The following is a 16647-nucleotide window of genomic DNA, read 5'->3' as shown; positions in this document are numbered from 1 at the left end:
CTTTGCTGGAGATCCAGACCAGAACTTGGCTGGAGATCCTGGCTAGAGATCCTGGCTAGGCTGCTGATCAACTGAACGCTGTCTCCGTGTCATTCCTTCTTCGCTGACTCCGTCTACACCTTTGGGAACCCCTGGACCTGCTGGGGTTGGACCCCAGCATATGGTGCCCGAACAGGGACCCTTAGGTTAGCCCCCCATTCCCCTAAGCAAGCGCCCCGCACTCGGGATGGATAGAACTCCACCGTAGGAAGAGGGTGGATAGTCTTCACCGACTCTGTCCACACCTTTGGGAACCCCCGGAACAGGATTCCCCTAAATAAGCCCCCCCCCCCATTGAGAATCCCCACGTTCGGGATAGATAGGACTCCACCAGGGTGCTGCAAACCCCCCTATAGAGGATAAGTAGGGTAAGAAGGTGGATAGTACAGAACTTAGATTGAGAAGATGTGCCATACTGAGTCCAAAGAAAGAAGACTCTGTACTGATTCTTAGATTGAGAAGATGTGCCATACTGAGTCCAAAGAAAGAAGACTCTGTATTGATCTTTAGATTAAAAAGATGTGCCATAATGAGTCTAAAGAAAAAAGACTCGGTATTGATCTTTTAACACATATGCTTGTTAGCAGAGGAATTAAGGTCACTCCCAGTCAGACAGAACGTTTTATACAAGAAGTATGTCCATGCTTTTCTGAGGAAGGAAAGGTAAATGTAAAGGCATGGGAGAAGGTAGGCCCAAGGAGCCTTATCCTTAACCCCACTGCAGCCTTTCCACCCTGGGAAAGTGCAGGATTGGCAAGCTCTCCCTGGGATGATAGATTAGGACTCAGGTAATAGCGGAAAGTGCCAATCCTACTCTTAAAATGGATACAAGAGAGCATTTGGGGTTTTTCTTTTTAATGCCTGCTTTTAAAAAATAAAAATGGGGGAATTTGCTGGGAGCCGGTCCATCCTTGCTGCTTGACACAGTCGCTGCAGGAAAGAAACATCTGCACAGCATATGTTTCAAGGGACCTGGCGTATATAGCATACTGTTCTTAATATGTTTGCTCCCCTTAGTGCTATGTGTTTTAACGAAGGTCACCTCTCAGAGAAAGGTTGTTTCCCCAAGTAGGGATTTTTTCCTGAAGTTAGGGAGGGGATAAAATTCCTTAACTAAGTGCCAGGCGGGTAGTTAATCACTTTAACTACGAACAATCATGCTTAAGCTACTTAATCTTTACTCCCTGGAATGGAGATAAGAAACGCCCTAACCTTTGGAATAGAGATTGATAGGATTGGAATCAACTGGTATAAATACAGATGTAACAAGACAACAGGACACAGAACCTAGACACAGAACCTAGAGACAGAACATGGCAAAAGATCCTGGACAGAAACTGGCAACAGAACCTAGAGACAGAACCTAGCGAGAGAACCTGGCTGAAGAACCTAGAGACAGAACCTGGATAGAACATGGCAAGAGAACCTGACTAGAACCTGGTGACTGAACCTGGCTGGAGAACCTGGAGAACCTAGCAAGAGAACATGGACACAGAACCTGGCTGGAGATCCTAACCAGAACTTCGCTGGAGATCCAGACCAGAACTTTGCTGGAGATCCTGGCTAGAGATCCTGGCTAGGCTGCTGATCAACTGAACGCTGTCTCCATGTCATTCCTTCTTCGCCGACACCGTCTACACCTTTGGGAACCCCTGGACCTGCTGGGGTTGGACCCCAGCATCAGAGTCTGCCCCCTGAGTGTGTCCCTTATGGATCTGAGGAGTTGTAATTGGATGGTCCCACTCTGACCACTGGGTACTCTGGCTCTTGGATCTAAGGAGGTGCTAATTTAGCCTGTACCTGAGGCTACCCAGCAGGAACTATGAAGAGATCTGCAGATTCCCCTTCCTTGTTTGGGGTTTGGAGGTGCCCAAATGAGGCCCAGCTGTGATGCAATGCAAGCTGCTGTGGGGCCTTGGGCCTTCTCTTGGATGTTCTGGGTCTGTCTGGCCCAGCTGCAGTTTGTTAGGTAATTTTCAGATTGCAAAGGGCCAGGGCATTCATATGCAAAAGTCTCTGCATACAGCTTGGGTGGGGCGGGGTCTCAGGGAATCAACAGGGCGGAGCAAGCAGCTATGGTTGATTCTCAGCCCTGCCCTAAGGGGCCCTGCGTCTCAGTGTCCCAGTAATTGGTGCAAGCACATCTGAGAGAAAACCGCCCTCGAGTTCCGAGTTCTGCCCACTGCTAGACAGTAGTTTCTCCCTGTATGAGTCTGGGTCCCCAGAGACTCACCCGGAACTGGAGTTCAGAGCAGTCGGGGGCTTGTGACTCCCTCCCGATTCAAAAAGACAGCTGCGTCCTCAGTTGCCAGCCCTTGCCACGTGCGCCTCCATACCTCTGCACTTCTGCACCTCCTCTGAGTCTCAGTGTGCTTTTCTGTTTCCTTCTAGTTGTAGAATTTCCACTCAGCCAGCCTTCCCGTGGTTCTGGATGATGTCTGTTTTGTCTTTTAGTTGTATTTTTGAATTTGTTGTGGGAGGCAGCATTTTCCGGTGTTTACCTATGCCGCCATCTTGGTTCCTCCATTTTTATTTTTTAAATATATTTTTATTGATTTCAGAGAGGAAGGGAGAGGGAGAGAGAGATGGAAACATCAATGATAAGAAGAATCATTGATCGGCTGCCTCCTGCTCATCCCCTACTGGGGATTGAGCTCGAAACCCAGGCATTTGCCTTTGACTGGAATGGAACCTGAGACCCTTCGATCCACAGGCCAATGCTCTATCCACTGAGCCAAACCAGCTAGGGCTCTTTTTCGTTTCTTGATAATGTCCTTTGAAACATAAAAGTTTTAAATTTAAATGTGTCAACATAATGGAGATGGGGATGGGGTGGAGGGTTCAGAGGGGCGAAAAGGAGGATATCTGTAATTCTTTCAACAATAAAGATAAATTTAAGAAATAAATAAGTCGACATAAGAAATGTTCAAACCTGCCGTAGCTGGTTTGGCTCAGTGGATAGAGAGTCGACCTGCAGACTGAAGGGTCCCAGATTTGATTCTTGTCAAGGGCACATGCCCGGGGTTGCAGGCTCAATCCCCAGTAGGGGGTGCGCAGGAGGCAGCCAATCAATGGTTCCCTCTCATCATTGATGTTTCTATCTCTCCTTCTCCCTTCCTCTCTGAAATCAATAAAAATATATTTTTTAAAAAAAGAAATGTCCAAACCTATAGATAATTTTTATAAGGATTCCTTGGAGCCAAACTAACAACATATGCCAGAGAACAAGATTACAACTGCTCTGGAAAATAACGGTTTTGCAGTTTATTTTATGAATTTTAAATTAAGCAGGGAACATAAAGGTTTCATGAGGGTGGGATAAAGCAAAGCAGGGATTATATTACAGGAGAGGTTATGGAGGGGTCTGAAAGGGTGGACAGGTATCAGAAGGAGGGGTCTGAAAAGAGGCATTGCAAAGGTGTGTTAACCTAGATGCACAGAAACAAGGAACAGGGCTTGCTTAAGGCAAAGATAAACCTTTTATTAGACAGTTCTAGACCTGGGCCTGACTACCCATTATGACCTGCCCAGTTAGGAATTTATGATTAGATCACCCTGTGAGGTTACTGTCCATACCCCCCCTTCCTTTTTTTTAGTCCACAGTATTATACCAAAAGCACAAGCAACAAAAGAAAAAATACATAAATTGGATATCATCTGTGGACAAAAAAAACCAACGTCACAGTGTGATTTAATCATAAATTCCTAACTGGGCTGGTCATTACGGGTAGAGAGGCCCAGTTCTATAACTTTTTAGTAAAAGGTTATCTTTGCCTTAAGCAAACTCTGTCCATTGTTTCTGTGCATCTAGGTTAACACACCTTTGATATAAACTTAACCACCCTCAAGAGAACACATGATCTTAACTATCCTGTAATCCAGTGCCTGCATTGCTTTCTCCCATCTTCACATCATCTTCCTTAGTTCCCTCCTTAATCTTAAATGTATGAAAGAAACTGAAAAACTGTTATTCTCTGAAGCATTTGAGATCTTGCTCCCTGGCATATGTCCTCAGTGTGGCTCAAACTCATAAAAATTCTCTATAGGTTTGAACATTTTTCTTTTTTAAAAAATTTATTGATTGTTTTTTTAGAGAAAGAGAGAAACATTGATTTGTTCCACTTATTTGGTTGCTTCTTGTATGTGCCCTGATCGGGAGTGGGACCTGCAACCTTGGCTTATTGGGACGATGCTCTGAGTTACCCAGCTAGGACCTTTGATGTTTCTTATGTTGACATTATCTAAGATATTGCCTAGTTATGGGTAGTTTTAAGCAGGGGAGGGACATGGCCAAAATTAAGTTTTAAAGTATCTTTCTTACTGCTTATAATTAGAAGTGGGAAGACCTGTGAAGTAAGGTAAGGCACGTCTCTTGTCACCCTTGCTTAAATTGCAACCCTGTCCTCCATACGACTTATCATATTCTAATAAACTATAATATACTGTACTTATGTTTACTGCCTGTCTCCACCACAAGAAATGTCAACTCCATGAGGACTTGGCTTGTCTCTTTTGTTCACTGCTCTATTATAGAGTAGACACTCAATATAAATAAATGGACGAATGAATGCATGGATGAGTGAATAAATGAAGCAATGAACAAATGATGTACAACGAGTACTACGGCTTGACGTTCCCGAGCAAAGCAAGATGGCACGGGGCCTCCTGCACCGTTCCTTGCAACCGCCAGAAGGCGCAAACAGGCCGGTTCCCCTGAGCCTGTCTTGGTACCCCGACCCCGGATCCAGTGGCCTGGAGCCTCAGACGCCCAGCCTGGCCAGAGGCTCCCAGACCCCACGCATACCTGAGACCCGGTCGGCTACCGGCTTTCCACCAGAGCAGCGCCCTGCCCTTCCGCTGCCAGAGGGAAAACCGAGGCCGGAGAGGCTGGGGCGGGGTCGGCCCCGGGCGAGACCGAGCCCCCGCCCCCGGCCGGCCGGCCCCGCCCCGCCCCGCCCCGCCCCGCCCCGTAAGAGGCCCCCCGGGCGCTAAGCGAAGGCTCACTGCGCGGCGCGTGGTCTGGAGCCGGGACGCGATGGCAGCTCAGCGGCTGGGCAAGAGGGTGCTGAGTAAGCTGCAGGCTCCGTCGCGGGCCCGCGGGCCGGGGGGCAGTCCCGGGGGACTGCAGAAACGACACGCGCGTGTCACAGTCAAGTACGACCGGCGGGAGCTGCAGCGGCGGCTGGACGTGGAGAAGTGGATAGACGGGCGCTTGGAGGAGCTATACCGCGGCCGGGTGAGGCGGGGAGGGGCGTGGAGACGTTGGGGAGGTACCGGGTATAGGTCCTTGGGGTCTTCGGTTGCTTGTGCTGGCTGCTGTACTCGCACGCCAGTGGGGTCAGGCACTCATTGCACTTATCCGCCCGGCCATCCACCGTCGATGGCACTCTGCTTGTGGACACAGAGACACACACTTGAATCACCTGAGATGTGCCCAGACATCTGGGGAGGGCCAGGGGTTTACCATCTGGGGGGTGAAGAGGCAAAGTTGGGGAGTCAGAGCAGCCATATCTGGAGAAAGGGTGGGGGGAGGGGATGTCTTAAAGCCAAACATAGACATGGTGACAGGGGAGTTACAACCACGCAGAGATACATAGCAAAGGAAGCAACAATATTCACAGACGTTCACAGTGAAAGCTATAGCCACTCACAGGCACAGTGAGCAAAGCAACAGCCATACACAGACCCTCAAGGACACAAGCTGTGATCACTTGTAGATCAACATATGCTACAGCCATGGGCATCCACAGGCATAGTGGCACAGGCCACAGCATATGCAGACACACAACACAACTACACTCACATAAAAGGACTCCAGTTACAGCTCTTCATAGATACACACCAGCACAAGCTGTAGTGACTCATAGTACAAGCTACATCCACTACAACTAAATCATACCGTTACTCCCTAAAGGCAAAAACAATAACTACAGGACATACGTTGCAGGCACTCAAGGCATAAAACGACAGAAACTAGCCTGGCCGGAGTGGCTCAGTTGGTTGGAGCATCATCCAGTGCACTGAGAGGTTGCCAGTTTGATTGTTGGTCAGGGCACGTACCTGGGTTGAGAGTTCAATCCCTGGTGAGGGCCCTACGGAAGGCAGCCAATTGATGTGAGGTTTTTCTCTCACATCAATGTCTGTCTCTCTTGCCCTCGCTCTCACTCTCTCTAAGCATGTCCTCGGGTGAGGATTGAAAAAACAAAAACAAAAAATGACAGAAATAACAGTTATACCCAAATAGAGAACAGAGTAAGGTGCAGAAGATGTAGGTACATGTGGACATACAATGGCAGAAACTATAGCTGCCCCTGGCACACAGAGCATGAACTATAGTCTTGCTCTGTGTATTCACTGGAGCCTCTGATGGAAGTCATACTTTGTATGACACACATGCTGGGAACACAGTCCTGGGTTCCTGATGGTCACAGGAGTACACAGACACACAGGAGGCAGAAATCCTCCACACAGTGTGAAGATGGTAGAAGCCATGGCCCCTCACAGTGACATGAGGTCCCTCTGTTCTCAGACGCTCATGGGCTTGTACAGATGACAGTCAAGTCCAGTTGCTAGTGGTAGGTGGTATCCTATGAGGTCACCCTCAGGCAGTGGGCGCTACGGCTGCCTGTAATACATGACGATGAGACAAACACAGTAAGCCAGAGCCGCATACTTTACACCCACAAGACCACAGGCCCCTGTGCAGGCCACACACATGATGCCACATACCTCTGCACCGTCATGCTGGCCCCGGCCCCTTGTACAGAGGCACCCACAGGCGTATAACACACTTATAGACACTCCATGCCTTTGCTGAACACCCAGTCATGAAGGCTGCACTAAAGTCAGCAGAACTTTGGGTGAGGAAAGAAAAAATCTGTAGACTCAGACCTCTTGCTCAGACAGCTGGATTCTGACCCCGCAGGGATACTGAGCCAGCCTGAGTTGGGCCCTCTGGCCCGAGAGGCCATTAAGAGTCCCCCTCGTAGTCACTTACAGTTAGGCTCATGGCTCATCCCACCTACTTTGGGGGGCGGGGGCTTGGTGGCCATCTCCTTGGGTGTAGGGGGTTGCACTGGGCCCCTGTGTTCCTTCCTGTCCCCTGGGGTAAGGGGCCAACCCCAGCAGGCTCTGGCTGGCAGCTCCCCTAGCTCTCCTCCCCCACACCGAACTCTCAGACTTTTCCTTGAAAGGGCAGAGCCAGCCCCTCTCCTGAGTCCCAGAATCTGACATTCCAAAACTCCACCAGGCCTGTTTCCCCGCTGTGGGAACTGGGGCCAAGCAGAGAGACCCATGACAGCCCCGAGGTCCCTGGGGCCCAGGGCCCAGGCATTTGAGCTGGTACAGGCCCTGGGCCTCTGTCAACTCATCTGTCACTCCCACCCCCAACACCCAGATGTCCCGCCTTGGCGGTGCTGTCCCTGACTGCCACACTATTGCTCCAGAACCCGCCAGCTGGGCCCTGGGGCCTGGGCTCCTACAGAGCCCCTGGACAAAGGCAGGGGAGGGAGGGAAAAGGGCGCCTGGCCAGCTTTCTCTTCTCCCTGCGTTAGGAGGCAGACATGCCCGATGAAGTCAACATTGACGAGTTGTTGGAATTAGAGACTGAAGAGGACAGAAGCCAGAAAATCCAGGTAGGTGGAGAGGAAAGCTGCCCCCAAGTCCTCCACCACGCTCCTCCCTAAGATTCATAGCAATGGTTACCATGTTTATTGAGTCCTTACGATGCACTGGGAATTATTTCAATCACTTTCCACTTAGTATCTTATTTAATCATCACAATACCCTATGAAGTAGGCACTATTCTCCATTTTCCAGATGGTGAACGTGAACCCCAGGAAATGTAATCACTTGCCCAGGGTCCCACAGCTCAGGAGGAGTGGAGCTGGGAGTCACAGTAAGAGGGCAGTTTGGCTCTTATGGCCTGTTTTCTCCAAGAGGCAGGAAATGCTGTGTGACCTTCTTGCCTCGACGTAGAGATTCTTGACTCAACCTGCCCTCAGACTGTGTTTCTCCCTTAAAGACAGGTGGGAAGTCCACCTTGGAGTCTGACTTCATTGTCTTGTTACTTGCGGCTTTGTTAGTAAGGGAAGGAACTGGAGGGGCAGGGGTGTTGTTAGTCATTTACTATTTACTTTTTTTTTTTTTTTTTGCGTGGGTGGGGGTTTAGGGGCTCCTGAAATCGTGCACGAACCCCACAGAGGTAAGTTTTTCGTTCCCCCTCACAGGCCCTGTTCTGGCCCCTGTATCCTCATGGGGAAGGGGGTGTTTGGGGAGCAGGGAAAAGCTGCCATCCAGGACCAGCAGTGGGAACTCTGGGGAACCCTTTTCTCTCTCTAGTGGTGTCTTTTATCTTCTCCTCTCCACCCATCTCCATTATCTCCTCCCCTCTGAGACGGTCCCCCATCTGTCTCCTGTTTCTACCTCTGCTATGCTGTGTCTGCCTGTGCTGCCTCCCTCCCTCCCTCTCTCTGTTATACCCTGGGGCTCCCTTCCACAGCTCTCCCCCACCCCCCATCTTTCCAGGCCCTGAAGTTGAGCAGCCCAACCCCTCCCACTTCCTTCTCTGCTTTAAAAGGGAAAAATATTCATGTTTCTCTGACTAGCTCCGGGCTGCCGGTGGGAGGTTGTGTGTCCCGCAGGCTCAGGCTCTGTCCCCGGGGACTCTCTTGGTGATCTCTTGGCCTGGGAAACATCTTGCATGTCTCTCTGTGGCTCTGTTTCTTTCTCTGTCCCTTTGTCTTTCTCTCTGACCCTCTCTCTGCATCTCTCTGTATCTCTGTCTGTTTCTGTGTCCTGGTCTTTGTCTCTCTATCTCTCTCTGTCTCTCTATCTCCCTGTCTTTCTTTCTTTGTCCCTCTCTCTCTCATTCCTTGTATCTTTTTCTCCCTTTCGCCCTCTCCCATCTCTGTCTCCACCCACCACCACCCCAATCTTCTTCCTCTTCATGGCCTCTCCTCTTCCCTAACTTCACCTCTACCCCCCTTAACTGACCTGGAAGTAGAAGGAAGGGCTCAGGTCAGAGGGGCTGGGCTGGGCTGGGCTGGGCAGGGCAGGGCCCCACCCCTACCCTCCCCCTGTTCTCAGCACCCTCCACCCTGTCCTCAGGACTTCGTCCAGGAGCTGCTGGTGAAGTTGCGAGGCCTCCACAAGCAGCCAGGCCTCCGCCAGCCCAGCCCCTCTGGTGACAGAAGCCTGAGCCCCCTCCAAGACCCGGCCCGGACCTTGCCGCCCTGACACTCTCTGGCCTCAGTGGCCCCTCCGTCCCCCAGCATTGTGCTCCCCCCTTCCTAGTGCCCTCCTGACTTGTTTATAAGTAGTATTTAATGGTTCTAGAACAGTAACACTGAGTGCCTGTTTTTCCTCTCCCTGATCACTCCAGGCTTCCCTAGCTGCACTCCTAAAATCTTCCTCTCTCCTGCTGGTCTGCTTGTGACCCAGCACCCACAGCTGGCCTACACAGATGGAGAATCACTCCTCGGTGGCCAGAGAGCCAGAGAGCGTGAGAACAGGCTCTGCTGACCTTCCACCCCTGGGACTCACATCCTGTTCTCCCCTCCCCCCAGCCTTGGCCCGTCCCAGCTGGCAGGGCTGTAGTGTACAGATGGCACCCAGCTCCTCTGGGAATGATGGCCTGTACAGGAGATGCACAGGATATCCCTGCTATCACCACAACACATCATGAACAGTCAGCCATGCCATGAATTTTATTGAGCACTTACTGTGTACTTGGCATGGCCATTGGAATTGAGACCACAAAGAGGAGTAGAATATGGTCCCTGGTGTCAGTGTGCTCACACACTGCTGCAGAAGATGAGAACAAAGTGGTGTATGGTCCAAGATCCTTGGAAGCCTGTCACTCGTTGGGTGGTAAAAATTTTGGGGGGCTTCCTGAAGAAGGTCACATCAGGTGGGGCTTGGAGGATGCATAGGCATTTATGTGAAATGGATATCCATATCTGAGGACTCTGAACTTGTGTGTGGGGGGGAATTGACACTGATGCTGAGCCAGGGAAGATAAATATTGTCAGGCCCCTCCACCGATCAGGATAGGCAAGTCTCCCAGGGGTCCATCAGGAGAGGCCCTGGGCTGGGGCATGGGAAGGTCTGAAGGGTCCTAGGGCAGGGGCCTGGGCATCAGAAGTGGGTAGTAGCTATTGACCCAAAACTGGAAGGTATTTCAGTACTTTTAAAATTATTTTTTGTTAATCCTCATGGGAGGACATTTTTCCATTGATATTTAAGAGAGAGTGGAAGGGAGGGGCAGAGACCCATTGATTGCTTGCCTCCAGCATATGCCCTAACTAGGGCTGGAGATTAAGCCTGCAACCCAGATATATGCGCCTGACCTAGGACCCTTCAGTATATGGGCTGATGCTCTATCCACTGAGCCAGACCGGCTAGGGCTATTTCAGTATTTTAACAGCAGGTCTAGTTGTACTAGTGATCCCAGCTGGGTACAGTCAGGAGATGGAGTGCAGCTGGGGTTGCACCAAGGACCCGCAGGACCAGAGCTAAGGTGTTTTCCCCCAAGGACAAAGCACATCTCCCATCTTGCCTTTGCTGACTGAAGTTGGGGCCCCAGCCGCAGTTCCCACTCCGGGCCACCCAGCAGCCTGGCCAGGATCAGGCACCCATCCCAGGTGCCTGAGCTCCCATCTGGCAGGAAGAGAAGGTGCCCCTGAAGAAGAGCATGCTGGGAGGGCCTGGCTTGTCCAGTCCTTCGGGTGGCCTTGCTGTCCCTGCACAGATAGGCCTCAGGCTTACAGTGCCCCCTTCCTCCACACAAAATGTGTGCAGAATGAATGTGTGGAGACGAGATATCCACCTCCTGGCATCTGAGCACCTGGGCCTCTCTCCCAGGACACCCACTGAGGCCTACGAAGCCCTGAACTTCCCTTTCACAGAACCTGTTTTTGGTTCCTCATCTTTGTGGAGGCGGCATATACTCAGACCCAGGTTCTAAAGTCCTGGGTGTGCCTCTCGGTTTCCTCATCAGGAAAATGGGGACTTCACAGACACGGAGGCTCAGATTAGTGATGTCACTTGCCCAAAGTCACACAGCTGGGCTTCAGTTTCAGGCGTTGTAACTCCAGAGCCCAGCTACTTCATGCCCACACTACAGCACTCCTGTAAACTATAGCAATGATTGCTATTCTTCGGTGGCAGGAAGAGGTTGACTGATTCATACTAAGGTGCTAGTAACTTCTCACAGCCTATCTGAGAAATCCTATCTAGGGGCAATACAACTTGACTGAAAATAAGGCTACAACAAAAGGGTTGGGAAGCAGCATACTGAAGTGGGTAAGAGTCCAGATTCAAATGCCATTTGTCCTACTTCCTGGCTGTGTGATATTGAGCAAGTCACTTAACCTTTCTGTGCCTCAGTTTCCACATCTGTAGAATTAAGATGATTATAATAGTATCTACCTCCCAGGGTACCATGGACACATAATAAATATTGTTATCAACCTGATTGTAGGGAGAGAGAGCTGGACCATTTGCTTCTACAGCCATCATACCTGGCCAGCAAGCTGTCCCTTGGGAACACCAACCCACACCCCTGGGACATGGAAAAACCTGGCCTGCCCCCCTTGCCTCCTTTACCGGGCTCTGTCTGTGAAGGCCTGTGGTCTGCTTCCCACTCAGCAGCCAGAGGACACTTTTTCTCACTCTTACATTAATCTCCATCCATCCTTTTCCCTCTTCTCTTTCCTCCAAAGGTCACTGTTTTAATAATTTTCTTGCTATTGTCCCAGTATATCCTCATGCAAATACAAACCAATGTGAACTTACATTGTTTCCCCTCTATACACAGACAGACATTGTGAACACTGTCCTAACCTTGCTTGTCCCTGTAACAGCCTATCTTGGAGATCTTTCCTATCACAATCCTCCCCAGGCTTCCCTTGGCCCCAGAGCAGAAGGCAAAGTTCTCCCCTCGTGCTCCGCCCCATCACCATTCTGCCTTCCTCCCTGTCCACTCTGTCCCTTGCCTGCACTGGCCACTCCATCCATCAGGCTCTTCCCCTCCAGGATCCACAGACACCTTTCCTCTGCACACAGCACTCTGCTTCCAGAGTTCCTTCTCATTTAGATGTAGTCAGAGAGGTGTCTTTATGCCCCTTCCATAAGGAGTCATGCTCAGTCATTATCCTGTTACCCTGGTTTGTTTTCTCCATAGAATTTATGAGACCCTGAAATTATCTATCATTTTATCGTCTGTCTAGACTCCCCCACCTTTAGAATATTAGCTCCTGGCTTGCCCTCTTGAGCATGGCTCTATTCCTGATGTCTGCAACAGCACCTGGCAGGCAGTAGTGCTTATCCAATGCCAGTGCCCCCTGGTGGCCACCGTGCAGTAACCCTCCTTGTGAGAAAGTGAGGCCTTGGTGCCCCCTCCTGCCTGTTTGAGTTGTTTTACAACTAAACCCCAAAGGTCAGTTACTCCAGGGGTGGTCAGCAGATAATGCATTAAAAGAGAAGGCCCTGAGGAACCTACTAAAAAATACTGACCTATCTTTATCTCTGATCAACACTAGCGGCTTTGCTGATTAGAAATGGGCTTGCACCAATGATATGATTGGTAGTCACAACTGGCTAAAATGTCTTGGAAATACTTCTTGCCCTCATAAAGAGGGCAGGAAGGTTCTTAGCAAAGGGATTATCCTGGTTGATACAAGATCAACCTACAATAATCATTATTATTCACCAACACTGTAGTAACCAATTGAAATATAATTTTAAAAACCTGTACAGTTTTTTTAAAGAAGAATTAATTTTTTTTTTATTGATTTCATAGAAGAAGGGAGAGAGAGAGAGGTAGGAACATCAATGATGAGATAGAATAATTGATTGACTGCCTCCTGCACACCCCACACTGGGGACCAAGCCCACAACCCAGGCATGTGCCCTGACCAGGAATTGAACCATGACCTCCTGGTTCATAGGTCGACACTCAACCACTGAGCTACACCGGTTGGGCTGTACAGTTTTTATAGCAATAAAAACTATGGTTTATCAAACAACTTAAAAATGGAGACACATGGAAAAAATTTTAAATGCTGGATAAAGGATATAAAAAATAATCTGAAAAAAATGACACTATTCATGACCTTGAATAGGTTAGCTTAATATTAGCCACATGCCAGTTCTTCCCAAATTAGCCAACAAATTCAAAACAATTTCAAGCAAAAGGTTTTTTAAGCTACTTGATAAACCTATTTCAAAAATTTTTTGGAGGAATAAAGCTGTACAAATAGCTAAGTCAACATTAAAGTGGAAAGAGAGGAATGCTTGCTCTATCAATATTAAGACAGACTGCAAAACCATAATAATAAAAATAGTGTGGTATTGGTGCAATAACAGATGAATACACCAAAGAAACAACATACAGGCAGACCCAGGCATGTATAGGGACATAACAAAATGATAGAGATGGCACTGCCATTCCATGGGGGAAAGGATTAATTGTTCTTTGTGGCTTTGGGAAAACTGGCTTACTATATGAAGAAGAAGAAAAATGGATCCTTATTTCATACCATATACAAGGGTGGACTCCAAATTAAATAAACACCTACATGTAAAAAGTAAACTGGAGTTATTAAAAGAAACTGGAGAATAACACTGTAACATGTCCCCCAATTTTTTTGGTATACTTTTCATCAAAAGTAGTTTTCCATTCCCCTTGTCTAGAATATAGACCAGCCTCAGTGACTTGCTTCTAACAAATAAAATGTGATGGAAGTGATGCTAATGACTGTCTTAAGCTGCCATAACAAAATACCACCAACTGGTTTAAACAACAAATCAATTTTTTCTCAGTTCTAGACATTGAGAAGTCTGAGATCAGGATGCCAGCATGGTTGGGTTCTGGTGGGGACTATTCCCAGCTTGGAGACAGCTGCCTTCTCACTGTGTCCTCCCATGTCAGAGATTAAGCTCTCTGGCATTCTTATGAGACATAAATTCATCCGATGAGGGTCCTGTCCTCATGACCTCATCTAACCCTAATGACCTCTTAAAGCCCATCTTCAAACACCATCACATTGAGGGTTAGGGCTTCAACATATGAATTTGGGAGGGGTGCATACTAGTGCTCTTGGAGTCCACCCCCCATGCTGCAAGGAAGCCCAAGGTACATGGAGAGGCTTTGGGTTCTGGCTGACAGCGTCAACTTCCACACATGAGTGAGTGAGTGAGATGATTCCAGCCCTAGACACCGTCTGGCTGCAATGGTCTGAAAGACCTCAAGTGAGAACTGATCAGCTGAGCCCAGTCACCTGTAAGAACCATGAGAGATAAGTGTAATAAATGGTTGCTATTTTCACCACTACATTTAGTATAATTTGTTATACAGCCAGTGATAACAGCAGCAGTGACTTGGGGGTAAGGGAGGACTTCTAAAACAAAACATCAGAAGTATGAATCCTACAATGAAAAAATTGGATGAATTTAATCATGTCAAAATTTAAGAGTTTCTCTTCAAAGAAAGACATCTTTAGCTGAAGTTAATATATATTTTTTAAAATATGTTTTTATTTATTTTAGAGAGAGAGAGGAAGGAAGAGGGGTAGAGAGACAGAAACATCGATGAGACATAAACATTGATTGGCTGCCTCCTGCACACCCCTAATGCGGATCGAGCCTGCAACCCAGCCTTAACCAGGAATCGAACCAGTGACATCTTGGTTCATGGACTGATGTTCAACCATGAGTCACACTGGCCAGGCTGAAGTTAATAATTAATGGACAGAAAGAAGATATTTGCAACATCTAAAATGGATGAGTGATTGAAATTCAACAACTACAAGGAATTCCTACAAATCAACATCACAAGACCACAACCCTAGTAGAAAAAGACACAAGGGACAGGAACAGACCATTGATAGGGCAGGAAGCCCAAACTGCTTATTAGCACATTAGGAAATACTCAAAATAATAATAATCTGAAAGATGCAAACCAGAACAACAATTAAGTATTGTTTAACATCTATTGATCAGATAAAAATTAGAAAGCTGGATATACCAAGTGTTGGCTGGAGTAGCAGTGGCATTAACCAACAGGACAGACCAGTAAGTACATAGTATGTGATAAAAACACATGAGTGAACTATATAAACACCTGGTCTGGGCATAGGAAATAGCCTTCCCCGCCCTGTACATTGCAGGTGGGAGTGGATTAAGGTCTGGCTTCTGGAGAGTGACCCGTTTATTCATTCACAGGCCATTTGATTTCCTGTTATGTGTCTGGCACTCTTCTAGGTGCCAGGTTATAGCAGGAGCTTACATTCTAAGAGGACAAAGATAATAAACAATGTCATAAATAAATGAATTATATATTATTTTATTTTTAAAATATATTTTATTGATTTTTTTATAGAGAGGAAGGGAGAGGTATAGAGAGTTAGAAACATCAATGAGAGAGAAACATCGATCAGCTGCCTCCTGCACACCTCCATGTTCTAATCTCCAGAAACTGTGACTATGTTCTCCTCTAGAGCCTCCAGAAGGAACATAGCTTTGTGACACCCTGATTTTAGCTCTATTAAGACCCACGTTCAGTTTCTGACTTCCAGAACTATGAGATGGTTTGTGTTGTTTTAAGTCACTAAGTTTGCAGTAATATGTTACAGCAACCCCAGGAAACTAATGCAGGTGATCAGAGAGGCATCACTAGGACATGTGAGCAAAGAACCCGAGAGGGGAGGAGGGATATCTGGAGGAAGACTATTCCGCATGAAAGGAACAGCAGTGCACAGGCTCTGAGGTAGGGGCGGGCAGTATGCTGCTTGTTGGATTATCAGTGAGGAGGCCCATGTGGCTGGAACAGAATTAGGAAGGGAGAGCGTGCACAGAACTGAGATCAGAGAGGTGATAGGGTTAGGTTGTGTGGAACTTTACTCAGTACATAAACTTTACCTTAAGTGAGATGGCGCCACAACCATTCTGTGATGCCTGTGCTTCTGTGGGAATGTTGGTGCCTTGGGAAAATTTGTGCGGTTGGTGGCTGTTGACATGGCTGGCTGTGAGCTCATCTGGAAGCTTCTTCACTCATGTGTCTGGTGCCTGGACTGGGGCCTTCCTCACAACTTGATGGGCATGTGAAAGTGTTCTAAGAAGTCTTTTGACTTGGCTTTCTTAGTGATGCAATGTAACTTCCATCCTTTTCTATTGATTATATCTGAGTCACTAAAGCCAGTCCAGACTAAAAGGGAGAGGAACCAGACTCCATCTCTTGATGGGGCAGAGGCAAAATCACAAGGCAGAAAAGTACATGGGGGAGTGAGATCAGCAAAAGTGGCAGGATAGGGAAATCAATAAGTGTTCCTCCACAAAAGCAGGGAGTAAACTGGCAAAAACCATCAGAATCAACCTTATCTGAATGCTAGAAAGTAATCAAAAGTTTACAGCAGCCAAGTGAATGTTTATTCAAGACCCCCCTCTCAAAAAAAAAAGAAAGAAAAAACCCCCACCCAGCTGAGTCTCGATAAGATAGCTGTGTACATTTTTAACTTACCCTGGCCCCATGCTCTGCTCTTCAGGTCAGTGGTAGCCTTAGTAGACTACAGCCTACATTCCTGGCACCAGAGGGAGCAGATGGACCTT

At 48.0% G+C, this 16647-nt stretch overlaps 1 protein-coding gene across 1 annotated transcript; it reads left to right on the top strand.

Moving 5' to 3' along the window:
- Window positions 1-5042: 5042 nt before the first annotated feature.
- Window positions 5043-14967, top strand: PPP1R14A (protein phosphatase 1 regulatory inhibitor subunit 14A). Its single transcript, XM_081106714.1, has 4 exons — window positions 5043-5275; window positions 7593-7673; window positions 8210-8242; window positions 9148-14967. The coding sequence occupies exons 1-4, from the start codon at window positions 5075-5077 to the stop codon at window positions 9274-9276; spliced, it is 444 nt and encodes a 147-aa protein (XP_080962840.1). The 5' UTR covers window positions 5043-5074; the 3' UTR covers window positions 9277-14967.
- Window positions 14968-16647: the final 1680 nt, after the last annotated feature.

Source organism: Myotis nattereri, assembly GCF_964212035.1.
Source record: "Myotis nattereri genome assembly, chromosome: 15".
Lineage (NCBI taxonomy): Eukaryota > Metazoa > Chordata > Mammalia > Chiroptera > Vespertilionidae > Myotis > Myotis nattereri.
Note: the sequence above shows the minus strand (reverse complement) of the source record. Positions and strands in the feature narration are given on the sequence as shown.

Bases quoted from the DNA above. Each gene is read 5' to 3' on its own strand.
- PPP1R14A (XM_081106714.1), top strand. From the start codon at position 5,075: ATGGCAGCTCAGCGGCTGGGCAAGAGGGTGCTGAGTAAGCTGCAGGCT. The intron at 5,276-7,592 runs GTGAGGCGGGGA...TCCCTGCGTTAG, and splicing joins AGGAGCTATACCGCGGCCGG to GAGGCAGACATGCCCGATGA. The intron at 7,674-8,209 runs GTAGGTGGAGAG...GTGGGGGTTTAG, and splicing joins ACAGAAGCCAGAAAATCCAG to GGGCTCCTGAAATCGTGCAC.